Raw genomic sequence first — 18,784 nt, 5'->3', positions numbered from 1 at the left:
TAGTAAATCAAATAAGTCCATTCAAATATGGCTTGCATCTTGAAGATGGGAATAGTTTCTATTTTAATTCTTCAGTTTTAGTAAACCTCCATTAGTCAACAAGTAGTTGAGCTGAGCAGTTGAGATGAATAGATTTATGACGACAGGGAGAAACGATAAAGTTGGGGTCAGGTGAGAAAGGGCAGGAGAAGGCTGCTATGCAGTATCTACACTTAAATGGGACATCTATACCACAATGGTTGTGTTTTTAAATATTATTCATTTAATTGATTGGCAGTTGCTCAGACACATAAACAAGACTGTTTTAGCTTCATTAAAAAAAACTTTAAAGATAGAATCATATAAGATAAAAAAGATAGAGCCTGTACTTGAATAAAACTATCTTTTTTATATATCTTATTTAAATAATGTGCTTATTTCCAGTGGAATACCTTTGCTAGAAATGATTGGAAGGACTGCTCAAATTGTTACATAGAAACATAGAAAACCTACAGCACAATACAGGCCCTTCGGCCCCCAAAGTTGTGTTGAACATGTCCCTACCTTAGAAATTACTAGGCTTACCTATAGCCCTCTGTTTTGCTAAACTCCATGTACCTATCGAAAAGTCTCTTAAAATACCCTATCGTATCCGCCTCCTCCACCATTGCCGGCAGCCTATTCCATGCACTCGCCACTCTCCGAGTAAAAAAATTTACCCCTTACATCTCCTCTGTACCTACTCCCCAGCACCTGAAACCTGTGTCCTCTTGTGGCAACCATTTCAGCCCTGGGGAAAAAGCCTCTGACTATCCACACGATCAATGCCTCTCATCAACTTGTACACCTCTATCAGGTCACATCTCATCCTCCGTCGCTCCAAGGAAAAAAGGCCGAGTTCACTATGGCTTCCACATCCTTCCTGTAGTGAGACGACTAGACCTGAGCACAGTACTCCAAGTGGGTTCTGACCAGGGTCCTATATAGCTGCAACATTACTTCTTGGCTCCTAAATTCAATTCCACAATTGATGAAGGCCAATAGACCATACGCCTTCTTAACCCACAAAGTCAACCTGCGCAGATGCTTTGAGCGTCCTATGGACTAGGACCCCAAGATCCCTCTGATCCTCCACACTGTCAAGAGTTTTACCATTAATACTATATTCTGCCATCATATTTGACCTACCAAAATGAACCACTTCAGACTTATCTGGGTTGAACTCCATCTGCCACTTCTCAGCCCCGATTTGCATCCTATCAATGTCCTCTGAGAGCCCGCCACACTATCCATTATCTAATAAATAACTGTTTAGAGAGTCCTCCATACTATCTTCAACACCTCCAACCTTTGTGTCATCAGCAAACTTAATAACCCATCCCTCCACTTCTTCATCCAGGTCATTTATAAAAAATCACGAAGAGTAAGGGTCCCAGAACAGATCCCTGAGGCATCCCACTAGTGACCAACCTCCATGCAGAATATGATCTGCCTATGACCACTCTTTGCCTTCTGTGGGCCAGCCAGTTCTGGATCCACAAAGCAGTGTTCCCTTGGATCCCATGCCTCTTTACTTTCTCAATAAGCCTTGCATGGGGTACCTTATCAAAAGCCTTGCTGAAATCCATATACACTACATCTACTGCTCTTCCTTCATCAATGTGTTTAGTCACATCCTCAAAAAATTCAATCAGGCTTGTAAGGCATGACCTGCCCTTGAGAAAGCCATGCTGACTATTCCTAATCGTATTATACCTCTCTAAATGTTCATAAATCCTGCCTCTCAGGATCTTCTCCATCAACTTATGAACCACTGAAGTAAGACTCACTGGTCTATAATTTCCTGGGCTATCTCTACTCCCTTTCTTGAATAAAGGAACAACATTCGCAACCCTCCAATCCTCCGGAACCTCTCCCGTCCCCACTGATGATGCAAAGATCATTGCCAGAGGCTCAGCAATTTACTCCCTCGCCTCCCACAGTAGCCTAGGGTACGTCTCATCCGGTCCTGGCGACTTATCCAACTTGATGCTTTGCAAAACTCCGGCACATCCTCTTTCTTAATATCTACAGTTGCTGTTCAGTCTGCTGAAAGTTGTCACTGCAATCACTAAGATCCTTTTCCATAGTGAATACTGAAGTAAAGTATTCATTAAGTACTTCTGCTATTTCCTCCGGTTCCATACACACTTTTCCACTGTCACACATAATAGGTCCTATTCTTTCATGGCTTATCCTCTTGCTCTTCACGTACTTGTAGAATGCTTTGGGGTTTTCCTTAATCTTGCCCGCCAAGACCTTCTCATAGCCCCTTCTGGCTCTTCTAGAGAATCTTCTAGATCTCTATGATTACCTAGTTTTCTGAACCTTTCATAAGCTTTTCTTCTTGACTAGATTTTCAGCAGCCTTTGTACACCACAGTTCCTGTACGTTACACCATTCTTTCCCTGTCTCATTGGACCGTACCTATGCAGAATGCTACGAAATTATCTCCTGAACATTTACTACAGTTCTGCTGTACATTCCCCTAAGAACATCGGTTCCCAATTTCTGCTCTCCTAATTTCCTGCTTAAGCTCCTTCCTATTAGCCTTATAATCTTCTAAATCTCTAACATTACCTAGCTCTCTGAACCTTTTGTAAGCTTTTCTTCTTGAATAGATTTTTTACAGCCTTTGTACACCACGGTTCCCGTACCCTACCATAACTTCCCTGTCTCATTGGAATGTACCTATACAGAGCTCTACACAAATATCCCCTGAATATTTGCCACATTTCTTCCGTACTTTTGCATGACAACATCTGTTTCCACTTAAGCCTCCAATTTCCTGTCTGATAGCTTCATAATTCCCCGTACTCCAATTAAACACTTTTCTAACTTGATTGTTCCTGTCTCTCTCCAATGCTATTGTAAAGGAGACAGAATCATGATCTCTATCTCCAAAATGCTCTCCCACTGGGAGATCTGACACCTGACCAGGTTTGTTTCCCAATACCAAATCAAGTACAGCCTCTCCTTTTGTAGGCTTATCTACATATTGTGTCAAGAAACCTTCCTGAATACACCTAACAAACTTCACCCCATCTAAACCCCTTGCTGTAGGGAGATGCCAGCTGATATTTGGGAAATTAAAATCTCCCATCATGACAACTCTTATTATTACACCTTTCCAGGATCTGTTTCCCTATCTGCTCCTCAATATCCCTGTTACTATTGGGTGGCCTATTTAAAAAAAAACACCCAATAAAGCTACTGACCCCTTCCTGTTCCTAACCTCCACCCACAGAGACTCCGTAGACAATCCCTCCATGGCGTCCGCCTTGTATGTTGTATGCAACCTTTATGTAAATCAGATAATCTCAGTCACTGTTCAGTATAATTCTTTTTAACAGGAACCTACAGGCTTGGCAATTCTTATTTGTAATTGTAATCCTTATTGTAATCTGTAATTATTTTACATATTGTTCAATAGAGCAGAACCCATCGTATTAGTAACATAAATTCTTGCATTTGGAGACAAACCTAAAACAGAGCTAAAATGGCTCTTAATGGCCAAGCAATGCATAATGTACTGGTTACATCACAGCCTGGTATGGAAATGGCAATGCCCTTGAACAGAAAAGTCTACAAAAAGTAACAGATACTACCCACTCCATCACAGATAAAGCCTACCCCACCTTTAAACATCTGCAAGGAATGCTGTCGCAGGGAAGCAGCATCCATCATCAAGAACCCTCACCATCCAGGCCATGCTCTCTTCTCACTGTTGCCACCAAGAAGGAGTTACAGGAGCCTTAGGACCAACACCAGCAGGTTCAGGAACAGTTATTACCCCTCAACTATCAGGCTTTAGGCTAGAGGAGATGACTTCACACACTCATCCCAACACTGAACTGTTTCTATAGCCTCTGGACTCACTTTCAAGGATCTCATATTCTTGAATATCTATTGCTTATTTATTTATTATTATTTTTTTCTTTTTGTATTTGCATAGTTTGTCCTTTGCAGATTGGTTGTTTGTCTTGTGGTTTTTTTCTCATTGATTTTATTGTGTTTCTTTGTATTTATCATAAATGCCCGCAAGAAACTTAATCTCAGAGTTGTATGTGATGTGTTCATTCTTGAGGAATACTGCAGAGCACACACAGTACAGCACCATGCAGGATATTCAACTGAACTTTATTGATAACGCTGCTTGTACAAGATTTGAACTCCTTCCAAGTGGGAGTGACTGAGTGGCATAGGAATACCACAGTTAACTGCCACAACAGAATATAGTGACATGTATATACTTAGATAATCAATTTACTTTGAACTTTGAATAAGAAAATGACATGCAGCAATGAGAGCAATTCTGATGATAGTATGTGGTACTTTTCAGGTTAAGTGATGTTTACAAGTTATTTAAAGGAAAGGAGAAGAAGGTGGAAGCTCTGAAAGGTCTGTACTTCTGTTGGCTCTATTCTTTACATATTATTTCACGATTACGTTGTTGATTCAGTGCACTGCATGTTAATTTAGTTGAGAGATGAAGATTATATCAGGTGGTATGTTTTGTTTTTGACAAGCCTTTCCATATGCAAATATATTTAATGTGAAGAATTTATTTGTTACAATTATCATTGGCACTCTGGTTGGCTTCATTCTAAATTTTACTTTACATTTTGTGAGTGGATGTGATTAACAACTGTTCCCATACCTCTAGGGGCATGGTTCACAATATTTATGCTATTTCAAGATTATTTTGTAAAACTTTTAATTCCTCCAGTCAGGCAAATTTGAAGGATATGCATTTAACTTTACATATGAAAGAGGTTTTCTCTTGCAGTGTTCATATTGTCCATACTAATACTTGATTTTTTGTGTATCAGTGTGGAAGTAGTAGATGAATCGGCCTAGGCTGCAGTAATGCTGCCACAATACTGGCTTACATTCATCTAAGCCAGAGTCCATGGTGAATATCCCTGTGCCAAGGCTTTTCTCAGTTATTGGCATGAAATACCAGCATTGGGAAGGGATTTTTTTTAACACATTATGATCCAAAGTACAACGCCTAAAAAGAAGTATGTGAATTTATTTTAAAATGAAAGCTATAATGAAAGAACAGGTGAATGAAAGTGTAGATCTTGCAAATGGCAGGATCAGGCAAGTTAAGCTCATAGGTCTTCCTTTATGATGTATGATTTTATGATATCAATGTTATGATTATGTGCTTAGTTGTCTTATTTCAGGGTTCTTTAGAATGTAGGTTTCACTGAAAATTCATTGCATTTATTGCCCAACTCTATATGGCCTTTGAGAAGTGGTAGTGAGCTGCCTGCATGAACAGCTGCAATCCTTCTGCTGAAGGAGTTGCAAAGTGCTGGATGGGGAGCTACAGCATTTGAACACTGTGATGATTAAGGAATGATTATGTATTTCCATATCTGGATGTTTTGGAGGTGATTTGGAGGGAAACAATGTGATGGTGTTTCCATGTGCCTGTTGCCTGTTCTTTCTTGATCATGGAAGTAATTGGTTCAAGTGGTGTGTTAGCATAGCCTAGTTGTGCAACTGTGGCATATTTGTGTTTGACACATTGCAGTCATAATGCAGTGAAGGTGGCGTGAAGCAATATTTAGGGCAATGGACTAGAGCTTTCCTTGTTTCATGGCTGGTGACTGATTAATAGTCATAAAAAAATGAATGTGGATTTTCCTTTTAAGATATCAAAGAAAAATCATTCATGTCAAGTTAATGACTTGTCTGTATTACCTGTATTACACATTTTATCTTCAGGTTTGTCGTTCGATATTTATCAAGATCAGATTACCGCACTATTAGGCCACAGTGGAACTGGAAAGACAACATTAATTAATATTCTCTCAGGATTATGTCCTCTATCAAATGGTAAGACTGGATTTGTGCTCTACAAAGGACAACATTAGAATTAATGTAACAGCATATGTGTCTATACGTATATGAAAGTTAATGAAAGCAGTATGGTTATTCTAGAAATACTGATAGGGTGGAAAATGCTAAGGGACAAGGACACAGCTTGTGACTTGAACTGCAGGTATGCTTGTTGAACTCCAAAAAGCAAACAAGCCATATTAGATTGTAGTCATTAATAATAAAAGGGCTTAGTTAATAGCTTAAGTGAATGAATGGAAGTCTGAGCACAATCATAAAAGGTAGACTCATTATGGTTATGCAATGCAACACAGAATATTCACTGAGAGTTGGGAAGTTATTGTGGGTAAAATAACAAAATTGAAGATGGGATTAGTGAATAAAATAACTTAATGTAATGGTTATACTGTATACCAAATGGGCAAGAGCTCTACTCACCATTTAAAAACCAAATAATATAAAATTAAAAGAAGAAAACATTCTGGCTATTGGGGGTTGCAAAATAAAGTTTAAGGTGTCTATGTGGAACTAAAGTTGTTTCCATTACCGAGGTTTTGAAGGAAGTAGTAGGCATGAACATTGCAAAGTGTCTGACTATGTCACTGTTATGTTGAATCAGGTTCATGGGTCTGGCAAGTGATACAGAAAGCAATCTCTGTGTATAGGTATATTAATCATTTATTTACAGATAGTAAAAATTTGACCAAATTTTCATGTTCCCCAAGCTACATACATTACAAAGCTGAATATTCAACAAATGTACTTAGTTAAAAGTGCACATTGAGTATACCTCCTAATCGTTATGTACATCCTTGCCTTAAACAAAGGAAGAAGAGCAAGTCCCGTCCATGTGCTATTTTATATACTCAGGATATTTGAAACTGTACACCAGGCATCTATCCAATGGGGAAAGCAACGGCAGCTTCTAAACTAGCCAATCACAACGGAAGCAACTTTTGAGAATCAGAATAAGCCACGTCCCCACAGGACAGTCATGTATTCTCTTGTTTTCTTTAGATCAGAACATTATGCATGCAAATCTGCAGTTTCATATATATATAAATAGTGTTAACATACAGAAGCAGTTTCCAAATTTGTGTGCAAACTTGGAACTGTAGTGAATTGTGAAAAAGTTAGTAAAGGCCTTAAAAGGAGCTATAGAGAGAAACATAGCACAAAAGTATACTTTTTATTTTTAAAAAAAAGCAAAACATTACAATTTAAAGGAGGAGGAAATTCAGTGGAATATATGCATCATGTGCTAGAGGTGGCAGGGCAAGTTTAGAAGGTGGTTAAAAAGCAAGGAAATCATGGAGGGACTTCATTTTTTTATGTAGTTTGTCACTAGGTAATGTGCGGGTCCATTACTGGTGAACTATCTGTTCTTGCCAAACTATGTGAATTCAAAGACCTTGAAAAAACAGGGTACAACTATAAAGTGCTGTTTTTAAAAAAAATCAACTACCATCACTGGCAACTTGGCATCTTGCCTAAAATCCTATTTTAAATTAATTAGCTGGAACCTGCAGCAAATCTTGTATTTTACGTGTCTGAGCAGGAGTTAAATCCTGGTAAGGTTTTATGTAAATGAATTCAGTCTCAAAATGCTCCAGTAAGATTCACCATAAGAGTATAATTTTAAATTTAAATACTCATTAACTAAATCAAGTTTAGTTTGACGTTCTGAACATCAGTTTGTTTTTTAATGTAATTAATCTCACAAACTTTTTAAAGTAAAATATGAGAAGTGATTTAATTGTGCCAGTGCATTATTCAGGAAGGCCCCAGCTATCATCTCTATTCTGTAATGTGTAACTTGATTGGAGATGTGTGATAATAAGATCGCAGCAATTGGTCTCTACTTATGAGTTAGTGGGGGGCGGTGGGGCAGAGATACTGAATTCAAGTTTAAGTTTATTGTAATTCAACCATATACATGTATACCACCAAACGAAACAATGTTCCTCCAGACCAAAGTGCACAACACAGTACATATAACTCTGTCACAACACATAAGATAATATTGCCACAAATAAATCAACCAAATATTGTCCATTTATGACAAAAGTCAAAAAGTAAACAGTATTTGCATCTGGTGCTTCAAATGTGATGATAGTTATGGGATTGATAGGAGATTCTGTGGCTATGAAAGAGAAGCCAGGATGGTGTTTTGCTTCCCAAGTACTAGGGTCCTGGATGTTCAGATTCTCAAGACGGAGGGTGAGCAGCCAGAAGTCATAGTATACAGTGGCACCAATGACGTAGGTAGGAAGGGTGAAGAAGTTCTTAACAGTGAGTACGGGGAATTAGGGAAGAGGCTGAAGAGCAGGACCTTCAAGGTTGTAATCTAGATTACTCCCAGTACCGCATACTTGTAAGGACAGAAATAGCATGATAGTACAGATGAACAAGTGACTGAGGAAGTGGTGCAGGAGGAAGGATTTCAGATTTCTACATCATAGGATCCCTTCTGAGGAAGGTACTACCTGTACTAAAAGGACAGGTTACATCTGAACCCGAGGGGAATCAGTGTCCTTGTAGTCAGTTTGCTAGAGCAGTTGGCAAGAGTTTAAATTAAGTTGGTATGGGGAAGGGATCCTGAATGATAGGGCTGAGAATGGGGCAGTTGGTATACAAGTCAATGGAATGTGTGGTGTGACTGTGCAGAAAGACAGGCAGATGATAGGGCAAAATTGCGGTCAGTAGGTTGAGGTGAAGGCTAACGTGGTCAAAATCCAAAAGGGTAATTAATTCAAGACTGAAGGTGTAGTTTTTGAACGCACACAGTATACGGGGTAAGATAGATGATCTTGCAGTGCACTTAGAGATTGGCAGGTATGACATTATGGGCATCACTGAGTTGTGGTTGAAAGAAGATCATAGTTGGGAACTTAATATCCAAGGATATACCTTGTATCAAAAGGACGGGCTGGTTGGTAGAGGCGGGTGGAGTGGCTCCATTAGTAAAACTGAAATCAAATCCTTAGGAAAAACAAGTGATATCGGATCTTTGCGGGTAGAGGTTAGAAACTGCAAGTGTAATAAGACCCTGATGGAGTTGTATACAAGCCTTTGAACAGTTGCCAGGGTGTGAGATATAAATTTCCACAGGAAGGAGAAAAAAACATGTAATATTGGTACTGTTATGTTAATTATGGAGATTTCAATGTCCAGATAGTTTGGGGAAAATTAGGTTGTTGTTGGATCCAAAGAGAGCGAAAATGCGTACAAGGTGGCTTTTTAGAGCAGCTTGTGCTTGAGCCCATTAGGGGAAGGCAGTTCTAGATTGGGTGTTGTGTAATGAACTAGATATGATTAGGGAGTTTAAGTGGAAAAAAACCCCTTAAGAGACAGTGATCATAATATGATAGAATTCATCCTGCGGTTTGAGAAGGAGAAGCTAAAGTCAGATGTATCATTATTACAATGGAGTAAAAGGACTTGTAGAGGCATAAGAAAGGAGCTGACCAAAGTGAATTGGAATGGCACGCTAGCAGGAGTGATGGCAGAACAACAATGATTGGAATTTCTGAAGGCAATTTGGAAGTTGTGGGATAGATACATCACAAAAATGAAAAAGTATTCTTTAAGGTGGATGAGGCAACTGTGGTGACGAGGGTAATCAAAGACAGCATACAGGGTACTGATATATAAAATAGCAAAATTTAGTGAGGATTTGGAAGGTTTTAAAAACCAACATTTAAAAGAATTTGCTTAGCCAGAGGATGGTGAATCTCTGAAATTCATTGCTGTAGATGGCTGTGGAGGCCAGGTCATTTGAGTATATTTAAAGTGGAGGCTGATAGGTTCTTGGTTAGTCAGGGAATCAAAGGTTACGGGGAGAAGGCAAGAGAATGGGTTTGAGAGAGACAATAAATTGGCCAAAATGCAATGGGAAAGCAGACTCGATGGATTGATAAGACTAGTTCTACTCCTCTCTCTTATGGTCTTATGTAGACCTGGGTGGTGGCAGTGAGTTCAAGTCTCATGCCCTGGGGGAAGAAGCTGATTCATATCCTAACAGTGTTTGTCCTAATGGTATGATGCCTCCTGCCTGATGGTAGGGGGTCAAAGAGATTGTTGGACAGATAGGAGGGATCATTGACAATGCTAAGAGCTCTGTGTACACAGCGCTCCTAATGAATATATCAGATGGGTGGAAGAGTGACACTGATGATCCTCTTAGCAGTCCTCGCAATCCTTTGTAGAGTCTTGTGGTCAGATGCCTTTGCCATTTCCATAGCAGATGGTGATGCAGCTGGTCAGGATACAGTGGTGCTACTGTAAAAATTGGTTAGAGTGGGAGGGGGGTGGCTGCCTCACTTGCCTCAATTTCCTCAGGAAGTGGAGATGCTGCTGTGCTTTCTTAGCTAAAGAAGGGGTGTTGAGTAAACTGTAAGATCATCTGTTACATGCACTCAAAGAAAATTGGTGTTTTTAACTCCACGGAGGAGTCATTTATGTGTAATGAGGAGCAGTCTGACTGCTCCTTCTAAGGTCTACAATCATCTCTTTTGTCTTGTCCACATTGTGTCTCAAGTTGTTGTGCTCCCACCATTCTACTAGCTGTTCTACCTTCTCTCTGTATGTCATCTTCTCGTGGTTGTTTTTGAGGCCATCCACTGTTATGTCATCAGCAAGCTTGATGATTCGGTTTGAACTGGATCTAGCAGAACAATCACGTGTCTGCAGCAGGCTGAGCACAAAACCCTGAGGGGTGCCAGTGCTCAGTGTGATGGATCTAGAGATGCTGCTGTGATCTTTCTTGCTTTCAACAATTGCCTGCTGGGAATGCATTATTTTAATAACAAGGTCAAAAATAGATTAATTTGTGAAGGTTTGCACCAACACTTTTGATCTTTTCCCTACAATCATGGCTGGCTACTCAAATAAAGCAGCAGAGAAAATTGATGTTTGAATTCCATTTAGTTTTAGTCTTGAGTAAAAGATGATGAGAAAGGTACTTCCTGGCCTATTCCTGCTCTTTTTTTTTATGTCTGGGAGCTCCAGAATCTACCCACTTTTGTCAACATTGAGAAATTTAGACACAAATATGAGAGCTTTTAAATTTCACTTTGTAGTTTTATTGAAAGATTTCCACCTTCATTAGCTCCAAGCTGTAGTAAGTTTGCAATGTACAGCCACTTTCACAACCCATCTTTCTGGTAGAAAAGCAGGTAATTGAATAGTTTACTATTTAGTCTTCAATTACTGTGAAATCTATTTTTTTAAAAATAGTCTACTTTTAGATGGATCACCTCATGCTCCTTGACGGTGCTGGTAGTGCTCAGAAATTTCTAGTTCCAGCTTATTCAGGTCATTGTAAATTGGATAGATATTCAAGCACTTTGTCTGCACTTCCTGGTTAAATGGCCTCTCGTTCATCCATCCTAAATCCATACATCAATTTACCCGCAAATGCTATTATTATTGAGATATTTCCATGGTCTGTAAGCTTGACTGAAAGTTAGACCATAAGACGTAGGAGCAGAATTAGGCCATCTGGCCCATGGGGTCTGCTCCACCATTCAATCATGGCTGATCCTTTTTTATTAATCTCCTTCTCAACCCCAGTTCCTGGCCATCTCGCTGTAACCTTTCATGTCATGTCTAATCAAGAACCTATCAACATCTGCCTTAAATACACCCAATGACCTGGCCTCCCCAGCTGCATGTGGCAACAAATTCCACAAAGTCACTAAAGATATTTCTCTACATCTCTGTTTTGAAAGGGTGCCCTTCCATCCTGAGGCTGTGCCCTCTTGACAAGATTCTCCCACCATGGGAAACATCCTTTCCACATCTACTCTGTCTAGGCCTTTTAGCACTTGAAAGGTTTAAATGAGATTTCCCCCCCCCCCCCCCGCCCCAATCCTGCTGAATTCCAGCGAGTACAGGCCCAGAGCCATCAAACGTTCCTTATATGATAACCCTTTCATTCCTGGAATCATTATTGTGAACCTTCTCTGGACCCTCTCCAGTGCCAGCACATCTTTTCTAAGATGAGAGGCCCAAAATTGTTCATAATACTCAAGGTGAGGCCTCACCAGTGTCTTATAAAGCCTCAGCATCACATCCTTGCTCTTGTATTCTAGACCTCTTGAAATGAATACTAACATGGCATTTGCCTTCCTCACCACCGACTCAAACTACAAGTTAACCTTCAGGGTGTTCTGCACAAGGACTCCCAAGTCCCTCTGCATCTCAGATTCCTGGATTTTCTACCCATTTAGAAAATATTCCACATATTTATTTCTACTACCAAAGTGCATGACCATGCATGTTCCAAGTTATTTGATTATTTATAGCTTGCAGTAATTTGGAAATTTGGTTGATCACTGGCCTTTGCAGACATTTAGGCTCTGATCAAGAAGAATGCTGGCTTATATACTCCTCTAGGGTCTGAATAGATATTGATTAGATATTAACCAACAAGAGCACAATGTCTAATTAAAATTAAAATATGATTATTACTGTCTATAAAATAGTCAATTCCCTGGGGGTCCCACCGCTCCTGGAAATCCCCCACTGTACCCATTGTGACCTCATGCTCCCTCTCCAAGAACAACTGGGCATGAACATATCCTCAGAAGAGGAGCAGGCAATTGGTCCTGCCAGAGCCCTCAACTTTCCATTGCCTAGATCTGTGAATGGCCAGCTTGGTCAGGCCCAGGATCAAAGCCACCAGTAGATTATCCTTGCAACCTGCTTCTTCCTCTGAACTGGGTGCCTGTATAATTAAAAACCTGTTGCACGGTACTGCCCTATACAACACCTTCCACTCCAGGCCCCCAGTGTACAGGGGTCTTTCCTGGGGACTTACTCTGCTGCCAGATGGTAAAACAGATTGCCAAGGCGAGTCTGTTCAGCAGATGAAGGCAAGGAAGTGAAAGGTGTGCACGAGCAGCCAGTATAAGAAATGCTTAGGAACGTCACGATGGCCATCCCCACAAGACGGCTTATATTGGGTGAGATCCTCTCCCGCATGCTATCCCGACGCCTGGGACTGACAAGCACTTCCGGCCTATCATCTGGTGGTGCAGCCGGAACCTCTCCACATTCCTAAATCCCCTTGACACTCACCATGATAGGATGAGGACCAGTCCCCCTCACAGCCAGAGCATCATCCCCCACTGGCACAGGGGCACCTTGTCTGGATGAGACTAGACTCCATACTCTCAACAGCTCTCAATAAAAGTGAAGCAGTTTCCTCAAAGTGGAGCAGCTGATGCTGTCTGCTGGAAGGCACGTGCCCTCCTGCAGGCAGTGCGTCCTGTGGAGAAAGTGCATTGGCAGCGCATGCCATCTTGAAGGGTGGCCACTATGCAGGTATCTCTGCAGTGTCCTGAGGGGAGCTGCCAGCTGGGTGCGCACACACACCAATGACTGACTGCCCTTTGTGATCGGAAAACACAGGACCGTAGCAGAGATCCAATGCCTCCTAGAAGTCCATCAGCCACTTCTGGGTCCTGGAGACAAAAGCAGGGGGAAGGACTAAAGTAATCAGCCAGTACTGTATCTTTAAAATGAAAGCTACTTATCAGTGGGTTTTACATGGACTGGTGATCCAATTTGTCCTATTCCATTGTGCCTAATCTGTGGTAAACAACGTACAAATGTAGCAATGGCTCCGGCAAAATTGAAAAGAAAGTTAACTACAAATCACAGCCATATGACACGCAAAAGTGCTGATTATTTTAAACAACTATTAGAATCACAAAACAAGCAGATAAAGTCACAGTCAAGTAGCTTTAAGATCATTTCACTTGAGATTGTTTAAAAAAAACTGTGTGAAAACTTTGACAAAGAGCACACCGATCTCCTGCTACGTATAGACAATCGGTGGCTTAGAGGAGGAAAGGTTTTCAGTAGTGTGTTTGAGCTGAAAGATGAATTGCAGGAGTACTTTTGAAGAAAATAGTAGGCCAGATTTTGCTAAGTGCATTGAAGATGAAGAATGGCTGCAGATATTTTTCACCATAAACCAGTTGAACAAGTCTGTGCAAGGGCTTGGAGGAAATGTTTTGACTTCAAGTGACAAAATTCTTGGATTTAAAAGAAAGCTGCATCTTTGGAAAAATAATGCTACAAAAGGAAATCTTGAAATGTTTCCACTGCAGCTTGGGCTTGAAGATATCAGAAAGAATCGAGTTTTATTGAATATCACCTGGAAGAACTGCAGAATGAAATTGAACAGTATTTGTCTTCCCTTTCAATACAAGTGTATGACTGGGTGAGGGACACTTTCTCTGAATCTTCTGCTCAACCTGAGAACTTAATTTAGAGAGAAGCGGAAGAACTTTGTGAGCTGCATTCTGATCATGCACTCAAGATGAGATTTATTGACCTTCCCTGGACAAAGTGTATTTTTTGAAAAAAAAAGTATCCTGCCATTCATAGAAAACCAATGAACATTTTGCTGCAGTTTTCAGCTTCTTAAATGTGTGAGCAAGCTTTTTTTTGTTTAACAAGCAACAAGAGCAATGATAGAAATCGTCTAATTTCAGTTGAAGTTGAAATCTGTGTGCGCTTATCTCAAGTTCGACCCAGAATTGAGAAACTTATTATGGTTGCCTTATGGGTTTTATTTATGGAAGAGGAAAAAAAAGTAATTTTAAGATAGGTAAGCTGAGCTTGACTATCTTTTTTTTCAAGAGAGTTTGGCTAATCATTCATTCTCAATTCAAAAGAGCATTGACAATTATTTTTGGATTATATCTACAACATACTGATCATGGTAATGTACCATGAGCTCTAGATACAAAAATTTTTATGCAGGGTTCCTTGAGACCTGAAAATTATTTCAAGTGTTCCTCCAGGGCAAAAAGGTTGAGAAAGGCTGCCTTAAACTAATGCAAGTACCAGCCTGAACCTCATTGTTAAAATTGTCTTCAGTGTTTGAATCCGCTACCTTTTCATAAGTTGAATTTGTTTTTGAAACATAATTACACAAATATGTTTGGTTGTATGTGGTCCACGGTTAAAGCCACTGTATGTCCAACTTCTGTGTTTTGTAATCTTAGAAGACTTGTAGAATTTTTTTTTCAGTGTGTTTGCATAGTTTTCAGGTTTAAGTTAAATGCTTCAGTAGTGTATGATTTCAAGGCCCATGCATTTATAGCCTCAAAAATGTCAAAAAAACAATAATTAGAATGCATTTAGGATTTATTTGCATTCCATTTTATGTACAGTAAAACAATGTGCATGTTTCTTCCTCTTTTGTAGGATGTGCAACAGTTTATGGCTACAAAGTTTCTGAATTGGATGAAATAATTGAAATCAGAAAGATGATAGGAGTTTGCCCACAATTTGATGTCCTGTTCTACAGTCTTACGGTAAAGGAACATTTAAAGATAGTTGCTATGATAAAGGGAATTGCAACAAAAGAAATTGATGAAGAGGTAAGTCTTATAAACAAGCTTGATTCTGTCAAAACTTCTTTCAAAGTTTTAATTATATGACCGTGAATATTAGAAGTTGACAACTGTATTATCAAAAGCAAGTATAAAAGTGATGTAATGTTGGCTAGCTACTTACATGAAATTAAATTAAATCTATTTCAGAAGCATGAATAATTGTTGAGATAGGGGAGAACTGGGAGAGAGGAAATGTTTAATATACAGCTTTGTTGGATAGCCATCTTGAAAGAAGGTAGACAAATTACTCTAAAGTGCACTTCTCCAATTTATCATTCTAATGGATGATGTACAAAAACTGATTAATTAAAAGCAATGACTCCAATTTTTTTTCATGCATTTGGACTTTTTTGTTCGAAATATCTTTTCTTCATGCCAGTTATTGTGATGTGTTGTACTCGTAAGCAAAATTAACCATTAACCATTTGGATACTGAACGTGCAATGTGCACAAACAAAAGAACCATTACATCACAAAGCCAATTGGCTGTTGGTTATGTTACATAGCCAATAAATTATTGATGTAGTTACTCCAATGAAAAGTGTTTGACATATATTTTGTTTTTAACTGCACTTAAAAACTTTTATAATATAGGATTAATTTCATGGAAATGTTATTTTTACACAATTGCTTCATTCAGGTGCTAAATGTCATTAAAGAATTAGATATGGAATCAATAATGGATGTCCGTGCAGAGAAACTCAGTGGTGGACAAAAGAGAAAGCTTTCAATGGGAATGGCCATTTTGGGAGATCCTAAGGTGAGAGGTTGGATGTGGGCATTTGATTAGCGATAAAATTCTGTCTGTTACTGGAGCCAGTGAAAGGTAATTTGTAAAAAACACTGCAAGATATTGCAGTTGTGTTCCAAAAACTTTAATCCTGCCTTGCCAGTTGTATATCGGCACATAAAATTTGGGGACAGGGAAGAGACAATTAAATATTCCACAAAGTATGGTAATTTAGTGTCCCCCTTTGATATTATAATGAACTCCCACTTTTCTCTCCTTCACGTATATTATAGCCTCTTGTCATAATGAGCGGCACAAATTTTTAAAGTGTTACTGAACTGTAAAGGCAATGAAACTTTAAATTTTCAAATAAGTACATAATAAAAAGCAATCTCTCCAAATTTTTGTATGCCATTACAACTACATAATTCTTTAGACCTAGCAAATTGTAAACCTGAGGAAGTATCTAGTTTCAATTAGGTGTCAACCTGTTTGATGGAGTAATAGTTCTTTCCACTGGAACTTTAGAAGTGCTTGATCAATTCCAGTTATTTTCAGGCACTTTATATTTTACATCTGCATCTTTTCGAATTGGGGAAGAGAGAACATCCAGCCATAGTGACCCATATTAAGATCCCACAGGAAATGTTGTTCATACTCAGACTTGAGACAAGGAATTGCCCAACTAAAGTGAGAAGTGTTTTTGTACTTATCTAGCAAATAACATTCTAACTTTGCCAAAATTGTGAATGACCTCTCCAAAGTTATCTTATCAGCAATTTGCTAGAATGTATTTTTCTTTACCAGAATGGCTAACTGCTGAGAGGGAAGTTTACGTATGATTTAGTTTCAGAATATCAGCTTCAGAAAGTGAATTACAATCTACTTTCCTTTTTCCTTTAAATTCATCGAAACATAGAAAAACTACAACACAATACAGGCCCTTCGGCCCACAAAGCTACGCCGAACATGTCCTTGCCTTAGAAATTACCGAGAGTTACCCATAGCCCTTTATTTTTCTGAGCTCCACGTATCTGTCCGGGAGTCTCTTAAAAGATCCTTTCATGTCTGCCTCCACCACTATCGCTGGCAGCACATTCCACGCACTCAGCACTCCCTGCATGAAAAAAACTTACCCCTGACATCTCCTCTGTACTTCTTCCAAGCACCTTAAAACCGTGCCCTCTTGTGCTAGCCATTTCAGCCCTGGGGAAAAAGCCTCTGATTATCCACACAATCAATGCCTCTCATCATCATGTACACCTCTATCAGGTCAGCTCTCATCCTCCGTCACTCCAAGGAGAAAAGGCCAGGTTCACTGAACCTATTCTCATAAGGCATACTTATTAGATAAATTAATTTAATAAATAACTGTTTAGAGATCCTCCATACTATCTACAACACCTCCAACCTTCGTGTCGTCAGTAAATTTACTAACCCATCCCTCCACACTTCATCCAGGTCATTTATAAAAATCACAAAGAGTAAGGGTCCCAGAACAGACCTCTGAGGCGCTCCACTGGTGACCAACCTCCATGCAGAATATGATCTGTTAACAGCCACTCTTTGCCTTCTGTGGTTCTGGATTCACAAAGCAAAGTCCTCTTGGATCCCATGCCTCCTTACTTTCTCAATAAGTCTTGCATGGGGTACCTTGTCAAATGCCTTGCTGAAATCCATATACACTACATCTACTGTTCTACCTTCATCAATGTGTTTAGTCACATCCTCAAAAAATTCAATCAGGCTCGTAAGGCATGACCTGCCTTTCACAAAGCCACGCTAAGTATACTTCCTTGGTAGATTTTCTCTACGTTTGTTTGGCAGTAAAATATCAACCTTAATGATTGTTTTCATGTAAAAATAAAATGGTATAACAAAGTGAAAATTGTTTTTTTGCCAGTTAATTACTTTATAAATGAGGTTCAATCACCTCTGTGTGCACAAGGTAGAATTTAAGCCCAATAATTTGGGGTTTAGAAATGTGCAGCTTTATCTCTTCCAAAAAGACCTCAGTGATGTTTTAATTTAACCTCCATCTCCTGTTCTCCTCAAAGGTTTTACTACTTGATGAACCAACTGCTGGAATGGACCCTTGTTCACGGCAGCAAGTGTGGACCTTGCTGAAAAAGAGGAAAGCAGGAAGGGTGATACTGCTGACTACTCATTTCATAGATGAAGCAGATATTCTGGCAGGTAAGTACTTAACATAGGATTTGAGGTAAAATCAGCTGATCAGGAAAATGATATTTTACTTTGCAAACAGTAACTTTACTGAAAATGAATTTTCACTCCTACGTCCATTTCAATGTAGGAAAAACTTACTTCTTTTTTACCTAAATTTTTTGAAAACATATTGACAGCTTGAGAAATAGCACGTTGCCAAAATTATATGTGCAGTGGCTCATCTCTTCAGGATTGCTCCTGACTTACTTTCATTTAAGTACTAATTTATTGTTAACTCTTTTATTGCACATTTTGACCTTGTATTTTATCATGTAAAAGCAAAGATTTGACATCATTTTTGAGCAATTAGTGACATGACTTACAGTATTTTGTCATATATATTCAGTAGAGATTATGTTCTTGTTTTTTTTTTGTCGATGTAGATCGTAAAGCTGTCATTTCACAAGGTCAACTCAAATGTGTTGGCTCCTCACTATTCCTGAAAGCAAAATTTGGTGTGGGTTACAATCTCAGGTAATATTTTGGGTTACAATCTCTCTTCATGTAAAAACTATTTCTGCCTTTCCACTTGTCCCACCAA

General features: G+C 39.2%; 1 protein-coding gene across 1 annotated transcript in view; it reads left to right on the top strand.

Annotated features, from left to right (window-relative positions):
* Window positions 1-18,784, top strand: part of abca5 (ATP-binding cassette, sub-family A (ABC1), member 5) — a 102,743-nt gene that overhangs the window by 41,675 nt on the left and 42,284 nt on the right. The window contains exons 10-15 of the mRNA XM_073026103.1: window positions 4,361-4,419; window positions 5,758-5,868; window positions 15,097-15,272; window positions 15,928-16,047; window positions 18,075-18,213; window positions 18,627-18,717. Of these exons, the coding sequence (XP_072882204.1) occupies window positions 4,361-4,419; window positions 5,758-5,868; window positions 15,097-15,272; window positions 15,928-16,047; window positions 18,075-18,213; window positions 18,627-18,717 (696 nt within the window). The remainder of the gene's footprint in view (window positions 1-4,360; window positions 4,420-5,757; window positions 5,869-15,096; window positions 15,273-15,927; window positions 16,048-18,074; window positions 18,214-18,626; window positions 18,718-18,784) is intronic.

The sequence above is a fragment of the Hemitrygon akajei genome, chromosome 22, assembly GCF_048418815.1.
Source record: "Hemitrygon akajei chromosome 22, sHemAka1.3, whole genome shotgun sequence".
In the NCBI taxonomy this organism is placed as follows: domain Eukaryota; kingdom Metazoa; phylum Chordata; class Chondrichthyes; order Myliobatiformes; family Dasyatidae; genus Hemitrygon; species Hemitrygon akajei.
This window is presented reverse-complemented; position numbering and strand designations above follow the sequence as displayed.